This window comes from Chelmon rostratus, chromosome 8, assembly GCF_017976325.1.
Source record: "Chelmon rostratus isolate fCheRos1 chromosome 8, fCheRos1.pri, whole genome shotgun sequence".
NCBI classification, from domain to species: Eukaryota; Metazoa; Chordata; class Actinopteri; order Chaetodontiformes; family Chaetodontidae; genus Chelmon; species Chelmon rostratus.
The window spans coordinates 5,376,837-5,397,146 of NC_055665.1; the positions used below are offsets into that span (position 1 = coordinate 5,376,837).

Genomic DNA, 20,310 nt, shown 5'->3' on the forward strand with positions numbered 1-20,310 from the left:
AGAATGGCACCTTTTACGCACGGATTAAGCTCCTTATCAGCTATATTTAGTTTGTTCAAACCATAATTCTTACATATGCTTATTATTATGCTTACATTGCCTGCAATTTCCCAGCTTGGGATAAATAAAGTATATCTATCTATCTATCTATCTTATAATATAAAGTTGACAATCGACAGTGCTTACATAGTTACGTAAGTATGCAAGTATGTATTGAATTTTCCTGAGTGTTTTGGCCGCATGTTATGTCGTGTGAAATGTCACCACATGGTGCCGCCCATCCACACGTGTGTGGCAGCGCACACTTAAGCTTCTAGAGACACGTGCCAGCAAACAAACAAAGACCACACCGGGATTGTTTAGTGATTTTCCTTTTGTTTATTTACAAATGACAAAATAAATTAAGGTGCAAAATACATAATAAATGACACATGTAACACGAGTTGGCCCGTAAAGACTGTAGCAGCACTTTGTGTGATCACAAAAAAACTTACAATATCTACAAATCCATAAGACTTGACAGGGAGAAGGAGGCCTGTGTTCAATACATTGCACTAAAAATGTCCTCGTAGAAAGTCATATGGACAACTTGCATGAATATTAATCAGCATTTTAATTTAAAAGTTCATTTTAAGGTGGTGATCAGGGCCAGGGCCTCCACAGTGACTGGCTGACCGGTTGGCTCCTGGACGGGCTCTGTTTGCTCGTTCGACTCGCCACTGTGTGGGGCTGCTGAGGGGTTGTGGAAGAGCGATGTGACTCTCCGCGGTTCTGAGCGGTGAGAGCAGACCTGCACAGTGTGTGTCCGGACTTCTGTATAAGCAACTGAAGGATGGACCTGGAGGACTTTTTGAGAAGCTGAGACCTGGACGAGGAAAGAGCTTCAGTTCTCCTTTGGTCGCCTGCAGAGTCTGAATGAGAGAAGCGAGCAGCAGCAACAGATGCCTCCAGCGATGCTCCAAGCCACAGGCCTTTCCCTTCAGGTCCCAGGAACTGAGCAGCTCTCTGCAGGCAGGTTGAGAACCCGTCCTGGAAGGAGTATTTCTGGCCTCCACCAACACCTTCAGCGCCCGTCCGGTCTCCTGTGTTCTGCAGGAAGAGGACTGTGTGCTCAAGTATCTCGGCTTTCTCCACTCTGCGCTCAGTCCCTTCCTGTGACAGAAACAAAGAGTTAATAAACACATTCTCATCTCCAACTACAAGGCTTTTGGTCTTGGAGGACGAACTGTCCACCTGAGTGATGTGGCCTTTACCTGTCGCTTCAGCAAAAGAGTCTTCAGGCTCTCCAGGCTGCGGTTCATTCGCTCTCTCCGACGTCTCTCCACCTGAGGTTTGAGACTCTACGAGACAGACACGAGAAAATAGAATTAATGAATGAAACGAGACTCAAAGGGATATTTCTTTTAACATACGGAGTAATGTGCCTCTCAGGATAGGTCGCACAGATAACAGGCCCTGTGATGAGCCACAAAATAATCTGTAATGTTACAGGAAAGCATGAATGATAGAAGTACCTTTCTTTTGGCCTTTGCGTCCTCTGAATCCTGAAGCAGTTTCATGATTGTATTCCAAGAACAATCCAGCGGTAACTGTCGAGCTCTCAGTCAAAGCTGAATGTGACCACTCTGCCTTCACTGAGGGCTTTTAAGCTGTAGGTGGGCGTAACTTCAGGCTCCACCCACCACAGACATGAACTGAATCCACCTTTTACTGAATCCTCAAACAACTCATTTCAAATCGTGAATGTCTCGAAAACATTCAACATTACATGTGATCGCCAACTTTGTTGTGAATCTTTGTGCCTGCAGTTAGAGTCTGCTCCAGTTTGAAAGTGAAGAGTTGGCCACATCACTGGAAAAGGGTTATTCAAACATTCAAATGAGATTAGAGATTAAAAAGTATGCATTTTATTTCCTGCTTCAGCTTTTTTAAAATTATCTGTTTTAACACATTTTGACTTGAAGATGAATGCAGACTAAACGCGTCTGAAGACCCTTCGCTATTGCGCAGGCACGTGCAGCTGCCCAGCCGGATGAGAGCGGCACGCGCCAGTGAAAAGTGTTACCAGCTCGCGTGACGCTCATTAACATATGAGAGAGAAACCAACAAACATCCGCCGAAACAGCGTGAAGCTCAGACAAATGACTGTGGGTGACTTCTCACGCCATTATCATGGACGGTGGAAGGAGCCATGTCCTCAGGGCCACAGTGCCACAGAAAAGGAGAGTGGAGCCGAGAAATTCCGATAAAATCGATGAAATTGTGAATGAGCCTTTAACCAGTGACTCACTGATGATTGAGGGTCGCAGAAATTCTTTAAATTCTCCAAATAGGGAAACCGTTATGACGTCCGTAAAATCCGCTTCTTATGCGTAAATCTGTGAGGTTTTGCCTGTTGGGTGTTAAACGAAGGCGAAAATAACAATTCAAAGATGAACATTTCTTGTTTTTTATTTTTAATATATTTCTTCATGAACGAACAATCTGCAGAGTCAGCAGAAAACAGCACGTATGTGTCGCGCGTAAAATTACAAACACCTGTGAAATAATGCGATTAAAACCAAACGGCGCAACATCTCGTGATGACATTCGGAGAAGCAGCCCGTGGGAACCCGGAAGCCACTTGTCCCCCAAACACTCTTGTAATGATGTATCGAACCTAACAGGTCATAAAGTGTGAATAGAGCTGCCTGCGCAATTTTCCCATGAGAGAGAGTTTACGGAGTTACTCCCACATTTACCAAAATGACTGAAGGTTTGTAGGTGTCGACAATATCTCACAGTCAGTAAACAAAACTGAATCAAGTTGTTGCGTCATCTGTTGTCAGTTTATCTACCAAAAACTTAATTAACTATCGATTTTCAAGTATCACATCACATTTTGCCAAACATGCTGTAGTTCTGACGGGAGAACCACGTCACGCGTAAAGTCTCTCCTTTTACGCGCGACTCCCCCAATGAATGTGTTTACTTACAGAACTGAAACAAAATAACAAAACATTTTCTGACCCTTGTCTCACTCTGTAGTGATTATTCGGAGTTCCACGCGTGCGTGTGGGAACCTGAGAGGCACCTCTCCTCCAAGCACACTTTATAAAAGAGGCATCGGTTTTAACAGGTAATAAAGTGCGGATGAAGCCTCCTGCTCCACGTTCCCATGATGAGAAAGAGCTGAGGACATTCTCCCACTGTCACACTTGTTCAGCGTTTATCTGCATGTTGTTGTGTCAGACGCCAAATGCGCATTGACGAAGGGCCACTTAATTATTTTGTATGTATTCTGTCACTAGGTTGACCACCGGTCTCCTTGTCCCTGCACAAGTACTATCAGCAACATGTTTGTTGACCTTTTGCTGTTGGTTTTACAGATAAATGATCATTTCACAGTTACTTGTTGCTTTCTTAGATTCTACACATTGACCGCGGGGACAAACCTCGTCTCTTTGTTATTTGACCCTTTAAACTTTAAACCAGCAACACGCGACCACCTCACACCTGATTCAAACACGCGCCAAAAGGAAAAAAACGTTTAACAATAGACCGAATTCATGACAAAACACAGTTTGTAACTGACTTCAAGTCTTTATTTTTATTTAAAGGGACTCTTAATCATGACTTCACCGTCAGACAAACAGAAAAATAGTCGTTTTCTCTGTTAAGATGAACATTTGCATCTTCCTAATTTATTGTTGCAGAGTCCCTCAGCCAGAATATTTTTGTCACGCGCCTTCATTTCCAAAGACATTATCCAAACATGGCGAACATCCCTAAGTCACAAAGATAGTTGATTAATCCAATGATCGCTGAAACTGAGACAAACTTTCGATCCCAATGAACTCAACGTCCACGAGTAAAATAATTAATATCACCCCGCGAGCCTGGTGCGTAATTTGCATTTGAGTAACTTTGTGTGTCCGCGTGTGTGTGGGAACCTGAGCGCTCTCAGTCCTCCACACACTTCTTTTAATGATGTACTAATTCTAGCAGATAATAAAGGTGCAAATGGACGCTTGCTTCTCTGTTTCCCATGAGAAAGAGCCGGAGTAGTGTCTCCCATGCTGTCTCACATTAGCTCAGTATCATCCAGTAAAGGTTGTGAAAAGATGGACTAGAAAAACTGCAAATTAAAATTAAAAATGACTCACATTTAAATGATGCAATTGTCTTTTATGGTAAAAACAATGTATTTCATTGACCGAGCCGTCAGAATTTATAACCTCTAGAGTTTGGATTTATGTCAACATTTAACTTCAGCCCAACCAAGTCGACAAATTCCTCCAGAAATAAATGTGACTGCGTTCTTGATTTTCCTTAATTATTTTATTAATTTGCACGATCCACTGATTGAACATACAACAATGCTCACAAAACTCCTGCTGCACCTTTTTACTTTATTGATAACTAACATTCACTGAATTCTTCACTGGTTTAATAAACTGGGTTTTATGTCGGTTTCAAACGATCCAAGAATAATAACAGTAAAAATAATTAACAGAAATCATAACAGTAACAATCAGACAGCCATGACAGGTGAAGGACAAACGTCCTCTGGGTGTGACTGAACTTCAAAGCGCTGCAGGAGGTGTTAAGACACGTTTCGTTTCCTGTCAGCGGACACGCGCAGAAAAGCCGCTGGGGGCGATGTCGAGGAGATAGTGAATACTAATCACAACGAAAACAAACGTGGCCATGAGCTGAGAGGGTGTAGAGCTCACTCAGCTTCATCCTGTCAGATTCTGAGTCTGACAAAGAAGCAGTTGTTCCTCACAGAAACTGGATATATTCTGCACAAAGTCTAATTACAACATACAATCATAAAGGAAATGATGTGACAAAGAATTGTACTTTGAGGAGCAGAACAAGTTCAGTCAGACTTCTCTTAGAACAGAGGAGATGGAAGGAAACACGCTGTGTCAGGACTGTTTGCTGCAACTAAATCTGGATAATTTTATGATTTAATTTTCTTATTTTCAACACTTTTTTATTGTAAATCCTTTGCAGAGACTGCTCCAGGCTATATTATGGGTTTTATTCTTAGTTTAATGCACAAAGGCCTTCAGACTGAGTGACTCATGTGTGAGCAGGACGATCTTTGATGTCTTTGAGGTGAGAAGTGCTTCTGAACTCATGGCCTCATGGCCAGACTTCACACCTGGAGGATTCAGCTCTGCAGGACGCCACGCTTCACACCTCCCACTCCAAACTAAAAAGAGCTGTCAGTGCAGACAAAAGGCCTTTAGCTTGTTTCTAATTAAAAAAAATAAACAAAAAACAATATGACATAGTGGGGTTTCATTTTTCATTTTATTTTTCGTATAAAAAGAATCCTGCTCACCATAGGGAGACATCCACAATAAATTAGTGTGCAAAATAGACAAGATATATAAAATACAAAGAGAATACAAGCTGCATTGTTCACAGAGCCACAGGTGGCAGCGACGCCAGCAGACATCATGGCACACAGGTGAATGTGAGGTGCTGCCCGGGCTCTCCCAGCCTCCAACCCTGAGGTCCCACACCTGGAAATGTGATGGATGGACACTCAATCATTATCCGCTTCAGTATCACACTCTGGAGTCATGACAGCAGCTGCAGCACAGGGGTTTTAGCAGTGTATGAAGGAGAACAGGAACTGTCCGGCTCCGTGACACTCACCTCTAAACTCGCTCTCCAGCACAGCTGCAGTCCAAGCCAGACAGCTCGGCCTCGGCCACGTGATCCAGCTCACGTTTGTCCTGGTGTGGGAGAGTCCCTATGCCTGTCGGCAGAATAGATGGCTGCCCCACTGACTGTCCTCATTCAGAACCATTAAACAAGAGTAGTGAGTCAGCCCTATCACACATACAGCACATGTACAAATGAGATTTTTACATTATTTACAGGCCTTGAGGTTGCGGTTAAATAGCATGAACAACAGTGTGGTTATGATTTATCCGAAGACCAGAGGCCGCTGATGAGAAGACTACAATGCAAATGCTCTTTCAGGAAGAATTGGCACCAGTCAATATTAGTCAGTTGTTGTTGAAGTCATCAAAAGTTCAGTTTTTCAAATCACTGCGTGGTGATCAGGGCCAGGGCCTCCACAGTGACTGGCTGACCGGTTGGCTCCTGGACGGGCTCTGTTTGCTTAATCGACTCGCCACTTTGTGGGGCTGCTGAGGGGTTGTGGAAGGATGGTGTGAGTCTGCACGGATCTGAACACAACCGGCCCTGGTGAGGGCAGGCCTGCACAGTGTGTTCCCGGACTTCTGTATCAGCAACTGAAGGATGGACCTGGAGGACTTTCTGAGAAGCTGAGGCCTGGACAAGGAAAGAGCTTCAGTTCTCCTTTGGACGCCTGCAGAGTCTGAATGAGAGAAGCGAGCAGCAGCAACAGATGCCTCCAGCGATGCTCCAAGCCACAGGCCTTTCCCTTCAGGTCCCAGGAACTGAGCAGCTCTCTGCAGGCAGGTTGAGAACCCGTCCTGGAAGGAGTGTTTCTGGCCTCCACCACCACCTTCAGCGCCTGTCCGGTCTCCTGTGTTCTGCAGGAAGAGGACTGTGTGCTCAAGTATCTCTGCTTTCTCCACTCTGCGCTCAGTCCCTTTCTGTGACAGAAACAAAGAGTTAATAAACACATTCCCATCTCCAACTACAAGGCTTTTGGTCTTGGAGGACGAACTGTCCACCTGAGTGATGTGGCCTTTACCTGTCGCTTCAGCAAAAGAGTCTTCAGGCTCTCCAGGCTGCAGTTCATTCGCTCTCTCCGACGTCTCTCCACCTGAGGTTTGAGACTCTACGAGACAGACACGAGAAAATAGAATTAATGAATGAAAAGAGACTCAAAGGGGATATTTCTTTTAACATACGGAGTAATGTGCCTCTCAGGATAGGTCGCACAGATAACAGGCCCTGTGATGAGCCACAAAATAATCTGTAATGTTACAGGAAAGCATGAATGATAGAAGTACCTTTCTTTTGGCCTTTGCGTCCTCTGAATCCTGAAGCAGTTTCATGATTGTATTCCAAGAACAATCCAGCGGTAACTGTCGAGCTCTCAGTCAAAGCTGAATGTGACCACTCTGCCTTCACTGAGGGCTTTTAAGCTGTAGGTGGGCGTAACTTCAGGCTCCACCCACCACAGACATGAACTGAATCCACATTTTACTGCATCCTCAAATTACTTCACTCATTTCGAGTCGTTAATGTCTAGAAAACATTCAACATTACATGTGATCGCCGACTTTGTTGTAAATCTTTGTGCCTGCAGTTAGAGTCTGCTCCAGTTTGAAAGTGAAGAGTTGGCCACATCAGTGGAAAAGGGTTATTCAAACATTCAAAATAAGAATAGAAATTAAAAATATATATTTTTTTATTTCCTGCATCAGTTTTTTTTTATTATCTGTTTTAACACATTTTGAATTGAAGATGAATGCAGACTAAACGCGTCTGAAGACCCTTCACTATTGCGCAGGCACGTGCAGCCGCCCAGCCGGGTGAAAGCGGCACGCGCCTCTGAAAGGTGTTACCAGCTCGCGTGACGCTCATTAACATATGAGAGAGACACCAACAAACATCCGCCGAAACAGCGTGAAGCTCAGACAAATGACTGTGGGTGACTTCTCACGCCATTATCATGGACGGTGGAAGGAGCCATGTCCTCAGGGCCACAGTGCCACAGAAAAGGAGAGTGGAGCCGAGAAATTCCGATAAAATCGATGAAATTGTGAATGAGTGTTTATTCAGTGACTCACTGATGATTGAGGGTCGCAGAAATTCTTTAAATTCTCCAATCAGGGAAACCGTTATGGCGTGCGTAAAATCCACTTTTGATGCGTAAATCTGTGAGGTTGTTGCCTGTTGGATGTTAAACGAAGGTGAAAATAACAATTCAAAGATGAACATTTCTTGTTTTATTTTTAATTTATTTCTCTATGAACAAACAATCTGCAGAGTCAGCAGAAAATAGCACGTATGTGTCGCGCGTAAAATTACAAACACCTGTGAAATAATGCGATTAAAACCAAACGGCGCAACATCTCGTGATGACATTCGGAGAAGCAGCCCGTGGGAACCCGGAAGCCACTTGTCCCCCAAACACTCTTGTAATGATGTATCGAATCTAACAGGTCATAAAGTGTGAATAGAGCTGCCTGCGCAATTTTCCCATGAGAGAGAGTTTACGGAGTTACTCCCACATTTACCAAAATGACTGAAGGTTTGTAGGTGTCGACAATATCTCACAGTCAGTAAATAAAACTGAATAAAGTTGTTGCGTCATCTGTTGTCGGTTTATCTACCAAAAACTTAATTAACTATCGATTTTCAAGTATCACATCACATTTTGCCAAACATGCTGTAGTTCTGACGGGAGAACCACCGCACGCGTAAAGTCTTTCCTTTTAGACTTGGCGCGTAAAGTCTCTTCTGTTACGCGCGACTCCCCCAATGAATGCGTTAAGTTACAGAACTGAAACAAAATAACAAAACATTTTCTGACCCTTGTCTCACTCTGTAGTGATTATTCGGAGTTCCACGCGTGCGTGTGGGAACCTGAGATGCACCTCTCCTCCAAACACACTTTATAAAAGAGGCATCGGTTTTAACAGGTAATAAAGTGCGGATGAAGCCTCCTGCTCCACGTTCCCATGATGAGAAAGAGCTGGGGGACATTCTCCCACTGTCACACTTACTCAGCGTTTATCTGCATGTTGTTGTGTCAGACGCCAAATGCGCATTGACGAAGGGCCACTTAATTATTGTGTATGTATTCTGTCATTAGGTTTAGCGAACACGTGACCACTGGTCTCCTTGTCCCTGCAATGTTATAACACCTTATCTTCATGATCATGTGACCTGTCCGTTTTGTCGTGTTGGAACATGTACTCAGATCCTTTACAAAATACCATTACATCAATGTAAAAATACTCGATTACAAGTCCTATATTCAAAATATTCCTTCAGTAAAAATACATAAGTGTTATCAGCAAAATGTTTGTTGACCTTTTGCTGTTGGTTTCACAGATTTATTATCATTTCACAGTTAATTGTTGCTTTCTTAGATTCTACACATTGACCGCGGGGACAAACCTCGTCTCTTTGTTATTTGATCATTTAAATTTTAAACCAGCAGCACGCGACCACCTCACACCTGATTCAAACACGCGCCACCAGGGAAAAAAAGTTTAACAATACACCGAATTCATGACAAAACACAGTTTGTACCTGACTTCAAGTCTTTATTTTTATTCAAAGGTACTCTTATTCATGACTTTCCCGTCAGACATACAGAAAAATATTCGTCTTCTTTGCTAAGATGAACATTTGCATCTTCTCAATTTATTGTTGCAGAGTCCCTCAGCCAGAATATTTTTGTCACGCGCCTTCATTTCCAAAGACATTATCCAAACATGGCGAACATCTAAGTCACAAAGATAGTTGATTAATCCAATGATCGCTGAAACTGAGACAAACTTTCGATCCCAATGAACTCAACGTCCACATGAAAATAATTAATATCACCCCGCGAGCCTGGTGCGTAATTTGCATTTGAGTGACCACTGTGTCCGCGTGTCTGTGGGAACTTGAGCGCTCTCAGTCCTCCACACACTTCTTTTAATGATGTACTAATTCTAGCAGATAATAAAGGTGCAAATGGACGCTTGCTTCTCTGTTTCTCATGAGAAAGAGCCGGAAAAGTGTCTCCCATGCTGTCTCACATTAGCTCAGTATCATCCAGTAAAGGTTGTGAAAAAATGGACCAGAAAAACTGCAAATTAAAATTAAAAATGACTCACATTTAAATGATACAATTGTCTTTTATGGTAAAAACAATGTATTTCATTGTCCGAGGCGTCAGAATTTATAACGTCTCCAACTCTAGAGTTTGGAATTATTTCAACATTTAACTTCAGCCCAACCAAGTCGACAAATTCCTCCAGAAATAAATGTGACTGCGTTTTTGATTTTCCATAATTATTTTATTTATCTGCAGGATCCACTGATTGAACATACAGCAATGCTCACAAAACTCCTGCTGCACCTTTTTACTTTATTGATAACTAACATTCACTGAATTCTTCACTGGTTTAATAAACTGGGTTTTATGTCGGTTTCAAACGATCCAAGAATAATACATTTAATAATAATTAACAGAAATGGTAACAGTAACAATCGGACAGCCATGACAGGTGAAGGACAAACGTCCTCTGGGTGTGACTGAACTTCAAAGCGCTGCAGGAGGTGTTAAGACACGTTTCGTTTCCTGTCAGCGGACACGCGCAGAAAAGCCGCGTCCCGTGAGCAGCTGGGGGCGATGTCGAGGAGATAGTGAATACTAATCACAACGAAAACAAACGTGGCCATGAGCTGAGAGGGTGTTGAGCTCACTCAGCTTCATCCTGACAGATTCTGAGTCTGACAAAGAAGTAACTTTAACGCGCAGTTGCTCGCAGAAACTGGAGATATTCTGCACAAAGTCCTGCTTTAGTGCTGCAGCATTTCTGAACGAGTTTGATTCTGCAGTCACACAGTCAACGTGTTCTAACTACAACATGTAATCATAAAGGAAATGATGTGACGAAGAATTGTACTTTGAGGAGCAGAACAAGTTCAGTCAGACTTCTCTTAGAACAGAGGAGATGGAAGGAAACACGCTGTGTCAGGACTGTTTGCTGCAACTAAATCTGGATAATTTTATGATTTAATTTTCTTATTTTCAACACTTTTTTATTGTAAATCCTTTGCAGAGACTGCTCCAGGCTATATTATGGGTTTTATTCTTAGTTTAATGCACAAAGGCCTTCAGACTGAGTGACTCATGTGTGAGCAGGACGATCTTTGATGTCTTTGAGGTGAGAAGTGCTTCTGAACTCATGGCCTCATGGCCAGACTTCACACCTGGAGGATTCAGCTCTGCAGGACGCCACGCTTCACACCTCCCACTCCAAACTAAAAAGAGCTGTCAGTGCAGACAAAAGGCCTTTAGCTTATTTCTAATTTAAAAAATAAACAAAAAACAATATGACATAGTGGGGTTTCATTTTTCATTTTATTTTTCGTATAAAAAGAATCCTGCTCACCATAGGGAGACATCCACAATAAATTAGTGTGCAAAATAGACAAGATATATAAAATACAAAGAGAATACAAGCTGCATTGTACACAGAGCCACAGGTGGCAGCGACGCCAGCAGACATCGTGGCACGTGAGGGGCTGCACGGGGCTCTCCCAGCCTCCAACCCTGAGGTCCCACACCTGGAAATGTGATGGATGGACACTCAATCATTATCCGCTTCAGTATCACACTCTGGAGTCATGACAGCAGCTGCAGAACAGGGGTTTTAGCAGTGTATGAAGGAGGACAGGAACTGTCCGGCTCCGTGACACTCACCTCTAAACTCGCTCTCCAGCACAGCTGCAGTCCAAGCCGGACAGCTCGGCCTCAGCCACGTGATCCAGCTCACGTCTGTCCCGATGTGGGAGAGTCCCTGTGCCTGTCGGCAAAATAGATGGCTGCCCCAATGACTGACCTCATTCAGAACCATTAAACAAGAGTCGTGAGTCAGCCCTATCACACATACAGCACATGTACAAATGAGATTTTTAAAATATTTACAGGCCTTGAGGTTGCGGTTAAATAGCATGAACAACAACGTGGTTATGAGTTGTCTGAAGACCAGAGGCCGCTGATGAGAAGACTACAATGCAAATGCTCTTTCAGGAAGAATTGGCACCAGTCAATATTAGTCAGTTGTTGTTGAAGTCATCAAAAGTTCAGTTTTGGAAGTCACTGCGTGGTGATCAGGGCCAGGGCCTCCACAGTGACTGGCTGACCGGTTGGCTCCTGGACGGGCTCTGTTTGCTTAATCGACTCGCCACTTTGTGGGGCTGCTGAGGGGTTGTGGAAGGATGATGTGAGTCTGCACGGATCTGAACACAACCGGCCCTGGTGAGGGCAGGCCTGTACAGTGTGTGTCCGGACTTCTGTATCAGCATCTGAAGGATGGATCTGGAGGACTTTCCGAGAAGCTGAGACCTGGACGAGGAAAGAGCTTCAGTTCTCCTTTGGACGCCTGCAGAGTCTGAATGAGAGAAGCGAGCAGCAGCAACAGATGCCTCCAGCGATGCTCCAAGCCACAGGCCTTTCCCTTCAGGTCCCAGGAACTGAGCAGCTCTCTGCAGGCAGGTGGAGAACCCGTCCTGGAAGGAGTGTTTCTGGCCTCCACCACCACCTTCAGCGCCTGTCCGGTCCCCTGTGTTCTGTAGGAAGAGGACTGTGTGCTCAAGTATCTCTGCTTTCTCCACTCTGCGCTCAGTCCCTTCCTGTGACAGAAACAAAGAGTTAATAAACACATTCCCATCTCCAACTACAAGGCTTTTGGTCTTGGAGGACGACCTGTCCACCTGAGTGATGTGGCCTTTACCTGTCGCTTCAGCAAAAGAGTCTTCAGGCTCTCCAGGCTGCGGTTCATTCGCTCTCTCCGACGTCTCTCCACCTGAGGTTTGAGACTCTACGAGACAGACACGAGAAAATAGAATTAATGAATGAAACGAGACTCAAAGGGATATTTCTTTTAACATACGGAGTAATGTGCCTCTCAGGATAGGTCGCACAGATAACAGGCCCTGTGATGAGCCACAAAATAATCTGTAATGTTACAGGAAAGCATGAATGATAGAAGTACCTTTCTTTTGGCCTTTGCGTCCTCTGAATCCTGAAGCAGTTTCATGATTGTATTCCAAGAACAATCCAGCGGTTACTGTCGAGATCTCAGTCAAAGCTGAATGTGACCACTCTGCCTTCACTGAGGGCTTTTAAGCTGTAGGTGGGCGTAACTTCAGGCTCCACCCACCACAGACATGAACTGAATCCACATTTTGCTGCATCCTCAAATTACTTCACTCATTTCAAGTCGTTAATGTCTCGAAAACATTCAACGTTACATGTGATCGCCAACTTTGTTGTGAATCTTTGTGCCTGCAGTTTGAGTCTGCTCCAGTTTGAAAGTGAAGAGTTGGCCACATCAGTGGAAAAGGGTTATTCAAACATTCAAATAAGAATAGAAATTAAAAATATATATATTTTTATTTCCTGCATCAGTTTTTTTTAATTATCTGTTTTAACACATTTTGAATTGAAGATGAATGCAGACTAAACGCGTCTGAAGACCCTTCACTACTGCGCAGGCACGTGCAGCCGCCCAGCCGGGTGTGAGCTGCACGCGCCTCTGAAAGGTGTTACCAGCTCGCGTGACGCTCATTAACATATGAGAGAGAAACCAACAAACATCCGCCGAAACAGCGTGAAGCTCAGACAAATGACTGTGGGTGACTTCTCACGCCATTATCATGGACGGTGGAAGGAGCCATGTCCTCAGGGCCACAGTGCCACAGAAAAGGAGAGTGGAGCCGAGAAATTCCGATAAAATCGATGAAATTGTGAATGAGCGTTTATTCAGTGACTCACTGATGATTGAGGATCGCAGAAATTCTTTAAATTCTCCAATCAGGGAAACCGTTATGACGTGCGTAAAATCCACTTCTTATGCGTAAATCTGTGAGGTTTTGCCTCTTGGATGTTAAACGAAGGCGAAAATAACAATTCAAAGATGAACATTTCTTGTTTTATTTTTAATATAAATCCTCATGAACAAACAATCTGCAGAGTCAGCAGAAAATAGCAGGTATGTGTCGCGCGTAAAATTACAAACACCTGTGAAATAATGCGATTAAAACCAAACGGCGCAACATCTCGTGATGACATTCGGAGAAGCAGCGCGTGGGAACCCGGAGGCCACTTGTCCCCCAAACACTCTTGTAATAATGTATCGAATCTAACAGGTCATAAAGTGTGAATAGAGCTGCCTGCGCAATTTTCCCATGAGAGAGAGTTTACGGAGTTACTCCCACATTTACCAAAATGACTGAAGGTTTGTAGGTGTCGACAATATCTCACAGTCAGTAAACAAAACTGAATCAAGTTGTTGCATCATCTGTTGTCAGTTAATCTACCAAAAACTTAATTGGCTATCGATTTTCAAGTATCACATCACATTTTGCCAAACATGCTCTGAAGGGACGCGCGACTCCCCCAATGAATGTGTTTAGTTACAGAACTGAAACAAAATAACAAAACATTTTCTGACCCTTGTCTCACTCTGTAGTGATTATTCGGAGTTCCACGCGTGCGTGTGGGAACCTGAGAGGCACCTCTCCTCCAAGCACACTTTATAAAAGAGGCATCGGTTTTAACAGGTAATAAAGTGCGGATGAAGCCTCCTGCTCCACGTTCCCATGATGAGAAAGAGCTGGGGGACATTCTCCCACTGTCACACTTGTTCAGCGTTTATCTGCATGTTGTTGTGTCAGACGCCAAATGCGCATTGACGAAGGGCCACTTAATTATTTTGTATGTATTCTGTCACTAGGTTGACCACCGGTCTCCGTGTCTCTGCACAAGTACTATCAGCAACATGTTCGTTGACCTTTTGCTGTTGGTTTTACAGATAAATTGTCATTTCACAGTTACTTGTTGCTTTCTTAGATTCTACACATTGACCGCGGGGACAAACCTCGTCTCTTTGTTATTTGACCCTTTAAACTTTAAACCAGCAGCACGCGACCACCTCACACCTGATTCAAACACGCGCCACAAGGAAAAAAACGTTTAATAATACACCGAATTCATGACAAAACACAGTTTGTAACTGACTTCAAGTCTTTATTTTTATTTAAAGGGACTCTTAATCATGACTTTCCCGTCAGACAAACAGAAAAATAGTCGTTTTCTCTGTTAAGATGAACATTTGCATCTTCCTAATTTATTGTTGCAGAGTCCCTCAGCCAGAATATTTTTGTCACGCGCCTTCATTTCCACCGACATGATCCAAACATGGCGAACATCACTGAGAAAAGTCACAAAGATAGTTTAATAATCCAATGATCGCTGAAACTGAGACAAACATTCGATCCCAATGAACTCAGCGTCCACGAGTAAAATAATTAATATCACCCCGTGAGCCTGGTGCGTAATTTGCATTTGAGTAACTTTGTGTGTCCGCGTGTGTGTGGGAACTTGAGCGCTCTCAGTCCTCCACACACTTCTTTTAATGATGTACTAATTCTAGCAGATAATAAAGGTGCAAATGGACGCTTGCTTCTCTGTTTCCCATGAGAAAGAGCCGGAAAAGTGTCTCCCATGCTGTCTCACATTAGCTCAGTTTCATCCAGTAAAGGTTGTGAAAAGCTGAACAAGAGGAACTGCAAGTTAAAATAAAAATAACTCACATTTAAATGATACAATTGTCTTTTATGGTAAAAACAATGTATTTCATTGTCCGAGCCGTCAGAATTTATAACCTCTAGAGTTTGGATTTATGTCAACATTTAACTTCAGCCCAACCAAGTCGACAAATTCCTCCAGAAATAAATGTGACTGCGTTCTTGATTTTCCATAATTAATTGATTCATCTGCACGATCCACTAATTGAACATACAGCAATGCTCACAAAACTCCTGCTGCACCTTTTTACTTTATTGATAACTAACATTCACTGAATTCTTCACTGGTTTAATAAACTGGGTTTTATGTCGGTTTCAAACGATCCAAGAATAATAACAGTAAAAATAATTAACAGAAATCATAACAGTAACAATCAGACAGCCATGACAGGTGAAGGACAAACGTCCTCTGGGTGTGACTGAACTTCAAAGCGCTGCAGGAGGTGTTAAGACACGTTTCGTTTCCTGTCAGCGGACACGCGCAGAAAAGCCGCGTCCCGTGAGCAGCTGGGGGCGATGTCGAGGAGATAGTGAATACTAATCACAACGAAAACAAACGTGGCCATGAGCTGAGAGGCTGTAGAGCTCACTCAGCTTCATCCTGTCAGATTCAGAGTCTGACAAAGAAGCAGTTGTTCCTCACAGAAACTGGAGATATTCTGCACAAAGTCCTGCTTTAGTGCTGCAGCATTTATGAACAAGTTTGATTCTGCAGTCACATAGTCAACGTGTTCTAATTACAACATGTAATCATAAAGGAAATGATGTGACAAAGAGTTGTACTTTGAGGAGCAGAACAAGTTCAGTCAGACTTCTCTGAGAACAGAGGAGATGGAAGGAAACACGCTGTGTCAGGACTGTTTGCTGCAACTAAATCTGGATCATTTTTTATTTAATTTTCTTATTTTCAACACTTTTTATTGTAAATCCTTTGCAGAGACTGCTCCAGGCTATATTATGGTTTTTATTCTTGGTTTAATGCACAAAGGCCTTCAGACTGAGTGACTCATGTGTGAGCAGGACGATCTTTGATGTCTTTGAGGTGAGAAGTGCTTCTGAACTCATGGCCTCATGGTCAGACTTCACACCTGGAGGATGTAGCTCTGCAGGACGCCACGCTTCACACCTCCCACTCCAAACTAAAAAGAGCTGTCAGTGCAGACAAAAGGCCTTTAGCTTGTTTCTAATTAAGATAAAATGTGACACCGTGAGTTTTCATTTTAAGAAATGTGTTTATTTTTCGTATAAAAAGAATCCTGCTCACCATAGGGAGACATCCACAATAAATTAGTGTGCAAAATAGACAAGATATATAAAATACAAAGAGAATACAAGCTGCATTGTACACAGAGCCACAGGTGGCAACGACGCCAGCAGACATCATGGCACGTGAGGGGCTGCACGGGGCTCTCCCAGCCTCCAACCCTGAGGTCCCACACCTGGAAATGTGATGGATGGACACTCAATCATTATCCGCTTCAGTATCACACTCTGGAGTCATGACAGCAGCTGCAGCACAGGGGTTTTAGCAGTGTATGAAGGAGGACAGGAACTGTCCGGCTCCGTGACACTCACCTCTAAACTCGCTCTCCAGCACAGCTGCAGTCCAAGCCGCACAGCTCGGCCTCGGCCACGTGATCCAGCTCACGTCTGTCTCGGTGTGGGAGAGTCCCTGTGCCTGTCGGCAGAATAGATGGCTGCCCCAATGACTGACCTCATTCAGAACCATTAAACAAGAGTCGTGAGTCAGCCCTATCACACATACAGCACATGTACAAATGAGATTTTTACATTATTTACAGGCCTTGAGGTTGCGGTTAAATAGCATGAACAACAGTGTGGTTATGATTTATCTGAAGACCAGAGACCGCTGCAATGCAAATGTTCTGTCAGGAACAGTTGGCACCAGTAAATATCACTCAGTTGTTATAGTCATTAAAAGTTCAGATTTCAGACGTGGGTCTGTCTGAGGATCAGGACCAGGGCCTCCACAGTGACTGGCTGATGGGTTGGCTCTGGGACGAACTCTGTTTCCTCGATCGTCCCTGCACCCTGATCTCAAGCCGGCTTTGTCTCTGAGCCTGTTGGGCGGTTGTCGGAAAGCCCTGCTGGACTGCGAATCGGTACGGATGCGCAACACCGTCCACGCTGAAAGCTCGCGTTAGCAGTCTGTGCTTGGACTTCTGCCTCAGCATCCGCAGAATGGACTTCGCGTGTGGCAGAGAGCTGGAGGAGCGCGCTTCGGAGTCCCTGTGGACGCCTGCAGGATCAGAGTCTGAGCGGGAAAAGCGAGCGGCAAAAGACGCATCCAGTGCGGCGCCAAGCCACAAACCTTTCCCTTCAGGTCCCAGGAAGTGAGCAGCTCTCTGCAGGCAGGTGGCGATGCCGTCTTGGAACGAATGTTTCCGCCCTCCACCACCACCACCACCTCCTCCAGCTGTGGTCTTGTCTTCATTGCCAGTGTTCTGCAGAAAGAGGACTGTGTGCTCCAGTATCTCAGCCTTCTCCACCCTGCGCTCAGTCCCACCCTGTATGGAGACATCGGTGTGAGTTACTGGAGTCTGCTGGCTTCACAATGAGGCCTCAATGGTACTTAGAAAAAACTTTTTTTAAACTTAATTTTGTACTTAAGTTTGTATTTTATTCCATGCAGCTGTTTTACAAAGCAACATTTTTAGCACTTGAGATAAGTTTTTTTCGTAGTTTTTTACCAGTTGTTGCGGCTCCTGAAGCAACATGGTCCTCAGACGCTCCAGGCTGCTGTTCATTCTCTCCCTCCGACGTTTCTCCACCTGAGACTTTATGAACTAGAAGACAGAGGGAAAAAAAGAGCAAACGTTGTGGGAATTAACGAAATGTACAACTGTGGTGGTGATTCACTTGCTTTGATCAAAACTTTTTCCTGTTTTCAATGTTTCCTGGAATATTTCGATAAATCAACGAAATCATTTCAACCACTTTAAAATCTAAGAGCAACCAGGCAGTCGTTGTCTATATAAAAAAAGTTTATAACACATGCATTAAGATTTATTTTACCTTTCTTTCGTTTGTTGCATCCTCCGTTTCCTGTAACAGATTCATTGTATTCAGTGATCCAAAGCGGTCGGTCTTCATCCAGTGGTGACAAGTCAGAGTTCCTCCGCACTCTATTGCTGATCAGGTATTGAGATCTGCGCTTCAGGCTGCTTATTTTAAGCCACCTCCACCAGGCGAGTCCCACAGACTCCTCCTACCATCCTACAACATGTTACAATCCCACTCACCTCCTCCAGAAACCACCCACCCTCTCCTGACCCCCACCGTTCTTTATTCACTGTAATGTAGATTCTTTTAATTATATGGACTTTATTCCTCTGAAGCCTTGACCTCACCATCAGCTCGTGCTTAAGATGCATAAAACAGAACATAAGTGTGTGAGACCTTACGCGCAAAACGGTGCGTAAAAAGCCGTGCGTAAAGGGAAAAATACAGAATTTGGATTTTTACCTGTAAATACAGAAAATTTAAACAACGATTTGCTTCTATGTGATGAATCAGTTATGCTTAACTTAAACTGGTAACTGGTAACCAGTGGTGGAAACTCAGATCAGAGCAATACCACAGTGAAAAAATCCTGCATTCAGAATTTTAATTTAAGATTCAAACTTATCTAAGTGAAAAATACAAAATTATTTGCATCAAAATATACTTAAAGTACTGACAATAAAAGTGCAGAATGGCACATTTCAGAATAATACTGTATATAGTACAGTATATTACCTGATTATATTAATTGATTAGCTGGTAAAGCTGGGGCTCATTTGTGTACTTTATATACTTTATATACTTTATGTATCTTCATCTAAAATAATACATATTAAAACTGTTGATTTATAATTTGTAATAATAATCTAAATGTGCAAAGTAACTAAAGTCATCAAATCAATGTGCTGGAGTAAAAAGCATAATATCTGGAAATATCTGGAATATAATATATAATATGGAATATATTTATATTCTATAAAAATAGAAATACTCAAGTAGTCATACATCAAAATTGTGGTACAATTATGTACTTAGGTAAATATACTTAGTTACATTCTACCACCGTAGGAAGCCTCACTCTACTGTTTCCCAAAAATGCTGCATTTTAATGATTTATTTGAGAATTTGAATATTGATTATTTTTTTTTTGCGTTATGAAAATAATTAAGATGAGTGGAAAACAGCAATTCACAAATCTTGACAAAAACAGCAGTTAGGACGAATTTAAAACATTTCTTATCATGATCATTTTAGTTTTCTGCCGATATTTCCTGTGAAACTAAGCTGTGATTAAGATGTTTTACCATTTTATTGCACTCTAATAGGATTTGCCGTTTCCTCCTGATATCAGTCTGTTGTATAATAGGACTGGACAATGGACAGACTTGGATGTGCAGCTGCACCACTGAGGGCGCAGAAGCCATTTGTGAGCACCAGCTGAGGTGCGAGTCAGTGGTAAGTTGGCACGTCTGTCCGTTTGTTCCGCTGGTTTATTAATGTACAAAAACCTGCGACATCATCCATCTGTGGTTAAACTTCTGGTGCCAAACCGAGAAATTATAGCCCGCGTATTATTGTATCATAATCGTTCATTAGACGTGGCTTACCAACATCACTCAAGTGTTGATTTTCCTGATAAAACTTTTTTTTTCCTTTCTCCCTCCTTGTTCCCTTCTATCCACCGTGCGCTCACTTACGGCGAGTGCCGACACCTCACGCAGACACCTCACACCGGCCATTCACACTTGACGCCTTTGCATTTGTTAGTCAGTCCTCAGGGTGATGGTGTAACAATGGGTTTACGTTTTGCATTCACACCTCCGTGTCACAGTAGAGCACGCGTGCCATTTGGGGAGCTGTCTCGTGCTGACGCGCCGTTTGGCACCACAGTTGTTCCACATTTGCTTGTGGAAACCCTTTGATGCTGCCAGGCGACCGTGGGAAAGCTGAGTGACGGCGAGGACGCACCCGTGACTGCTTTGCCTTTTAACATTTCAACAAGTGGTTACCAAAGTGGAGCCCGCG

General features: G+C 43.4%; 4 protein-coding genes across 4 annotated transcripts; all 4 read right to left on the reverse strand.

The window, feature by feature from the left end:
• Positions 1-642: 642 nt before the first annotated feature.
• LOC121611025 (transcription factor HES-2-like) lies at positions 643-1,636 on the reverse strand. The gene is made up of 3 exons (XM_041943382.1): positions 1,515-1,636; positions 1,254-1,340; positions 643-1,152 (listed from the first exon to the last, which is right to left on the reverse strand). Exons 1-3 carry the CDS (start codon positions 1,557-1,559, stop codon positions 643-645), a joined length of 642 nt encoding a protein of 213 aa, XP_041799316.1. The 5' UTR covers positions 1,560-1,636.
• Positions 1,637-5,371: 3,735 nt separating this feature from the next.
• LOC121610993 (transcription factor HES-2-like) lies at positions 5,372-7,072 on the reverse strand. The gene is made up of 4 exons (XM_041943342.1): positions 6,951-7,072; positions 6,689-6,775; positions 5,656-6,587; positions 5,372-5,519 (listed from the first exon to the last, which is right to left on the reverse strand). The coding sequence occupies exons 1-3, from the start codon at positions 6,993-6,995 to the stop codon at positions 6,066-6,068; spliced, it is 654 nt and encodes a 217-aa protein (XP_041799276.1). The 5' UTR covers positions 6,996-7,072; the 3' UTR covers positions 5,372-5,519; positions 5,656-6,065.
• Positions 7,073-11,781: 4,709 nt separating this feature from the next.
• On the reverse strand, positions 11,782-12,755 carry LOC121611027 (transcription factor HES-2-like). The gene is made up of 3 exons (XM_041943385.1): positions 12,666-12,755; positions 12,405-12,491; positions 11,782-12,303 (listed from the first exon to the last, which is right to left on the reverse strand). Exons 1-3 carry the CDS (start codon positions 12,708-12,710, stop codon positions 11,782-11,784), a joined length of 654 nt encoding a protein of 217 aa, XP_041799319.1. The 5' UTR covers positions 12,711-12,755.
• A 4,479-nt stretch (positions 12,756-17,234) lies between these two features.
• Positions 17,235-18,342, reverse strand: LOC121610258. The gene is made up of 3 exons (XM_041942277.1): positions 18,298-18,342; positions 17,973-18,068; positions 17,235-17,789 (listed from the first exon to the last, which is right to left on the reverse strand). The coding sequence occupies exons 1-3, from the start codon at positions 18,340-18,342 to the stop codon at positions 17,235-17,237; spliced, it is 696 nt and encodes a 231-aa protein (XP_041798211.1).
• Positions 18,343-20,310: the final 1,968 nt, after the last annotated feature.

Bases quoted from the DNA above. Each gene is read 5' to 3' on its own strand.
- LOC121611025 (XM_041943382.1), bottom strand. From the start codon at position 1,559: ATGAAACTGCTTCAGGATTCAGAGGACGCAAAGGCCAAAAGAAAG. The intron at 1,341-1,514 runs GTACTTCTATCA...TCTGTCTCGTAG, and splicing joins ACGCAAAGGCCAAAAGAAAG to AGTCTCAAACCTCAGGTGGA. The intron at 1,153-1,253 runs GTAAAGGCCACA...TTTCTGTCACAG, and splicing joins CTCTTTTGCTGAAGCGACAG to GAAGGGACTGAGCGCAGAGT.
- LOC121611027 (XM_041943385.1), bottom strand. From the start codon at position 12,710: ATGAAACTGCTTCAGGATTCAGAGGACGCAAAGGCCAAAAGAAAG. The intron at 12,492-12,665 runs GTACTTCTATCA...TCTGTCTCGTAG, and splicing joins ACGCAAAGGCCAAAAGAAAG to AGTCTCAAACCTCAGGTGGA. The intron at 12,304-12,404 runs GTAAAGGCCACA...TTTCTGTCACAG, and splicing joins CTCTTTTGCTGAAGCGACAG to GAAGGGACTGAGCGCAGAGT.
- LOC121610993 (XM_041943342.1), bottom strand. From the start codon at position 6,995: ATGAAACTGCTTCAGGATTCAGAGGACGCAAAGGCCAAAAGAAAG. The intron at 6,776-6,950 runs GTACTTCTATCA...TCTGTCTCGTAG, and splicing joins ACGCAAAGGCCAAAAGAAAG to AGTCTCAAACCTCAGGTGGA. The intron at 6,588-6,688 runs GTAAAGGCCACA...TTTCTGTCACAG, and splicing joins CTCTTTTGCTGAAGCGACAG to AAAGGGACTGAGCGCAGAGT.
- LOC121610258 (XM_041942277.1), bottom strand. From the start codon at position 18,342: ATGAATCTGTTACAGGAAACGGAGGATGCAACAAACGAAAGAAAG. The intron at 18,069-18,297 runs GTAAAATAAATC...TCTGTCTTCTAG, and splicing joins ATGCAACAAACGAAAGAAAG to TTCATAAAGTCTCAGGTGGA. The intron at 17,790-17,972 runs GTAAAAAACTAC...GTCTCCATACAG, and splicing joins TTCAGGAGCCGCAACAACTG to GGTGGGACTGAGCGCAGGGT.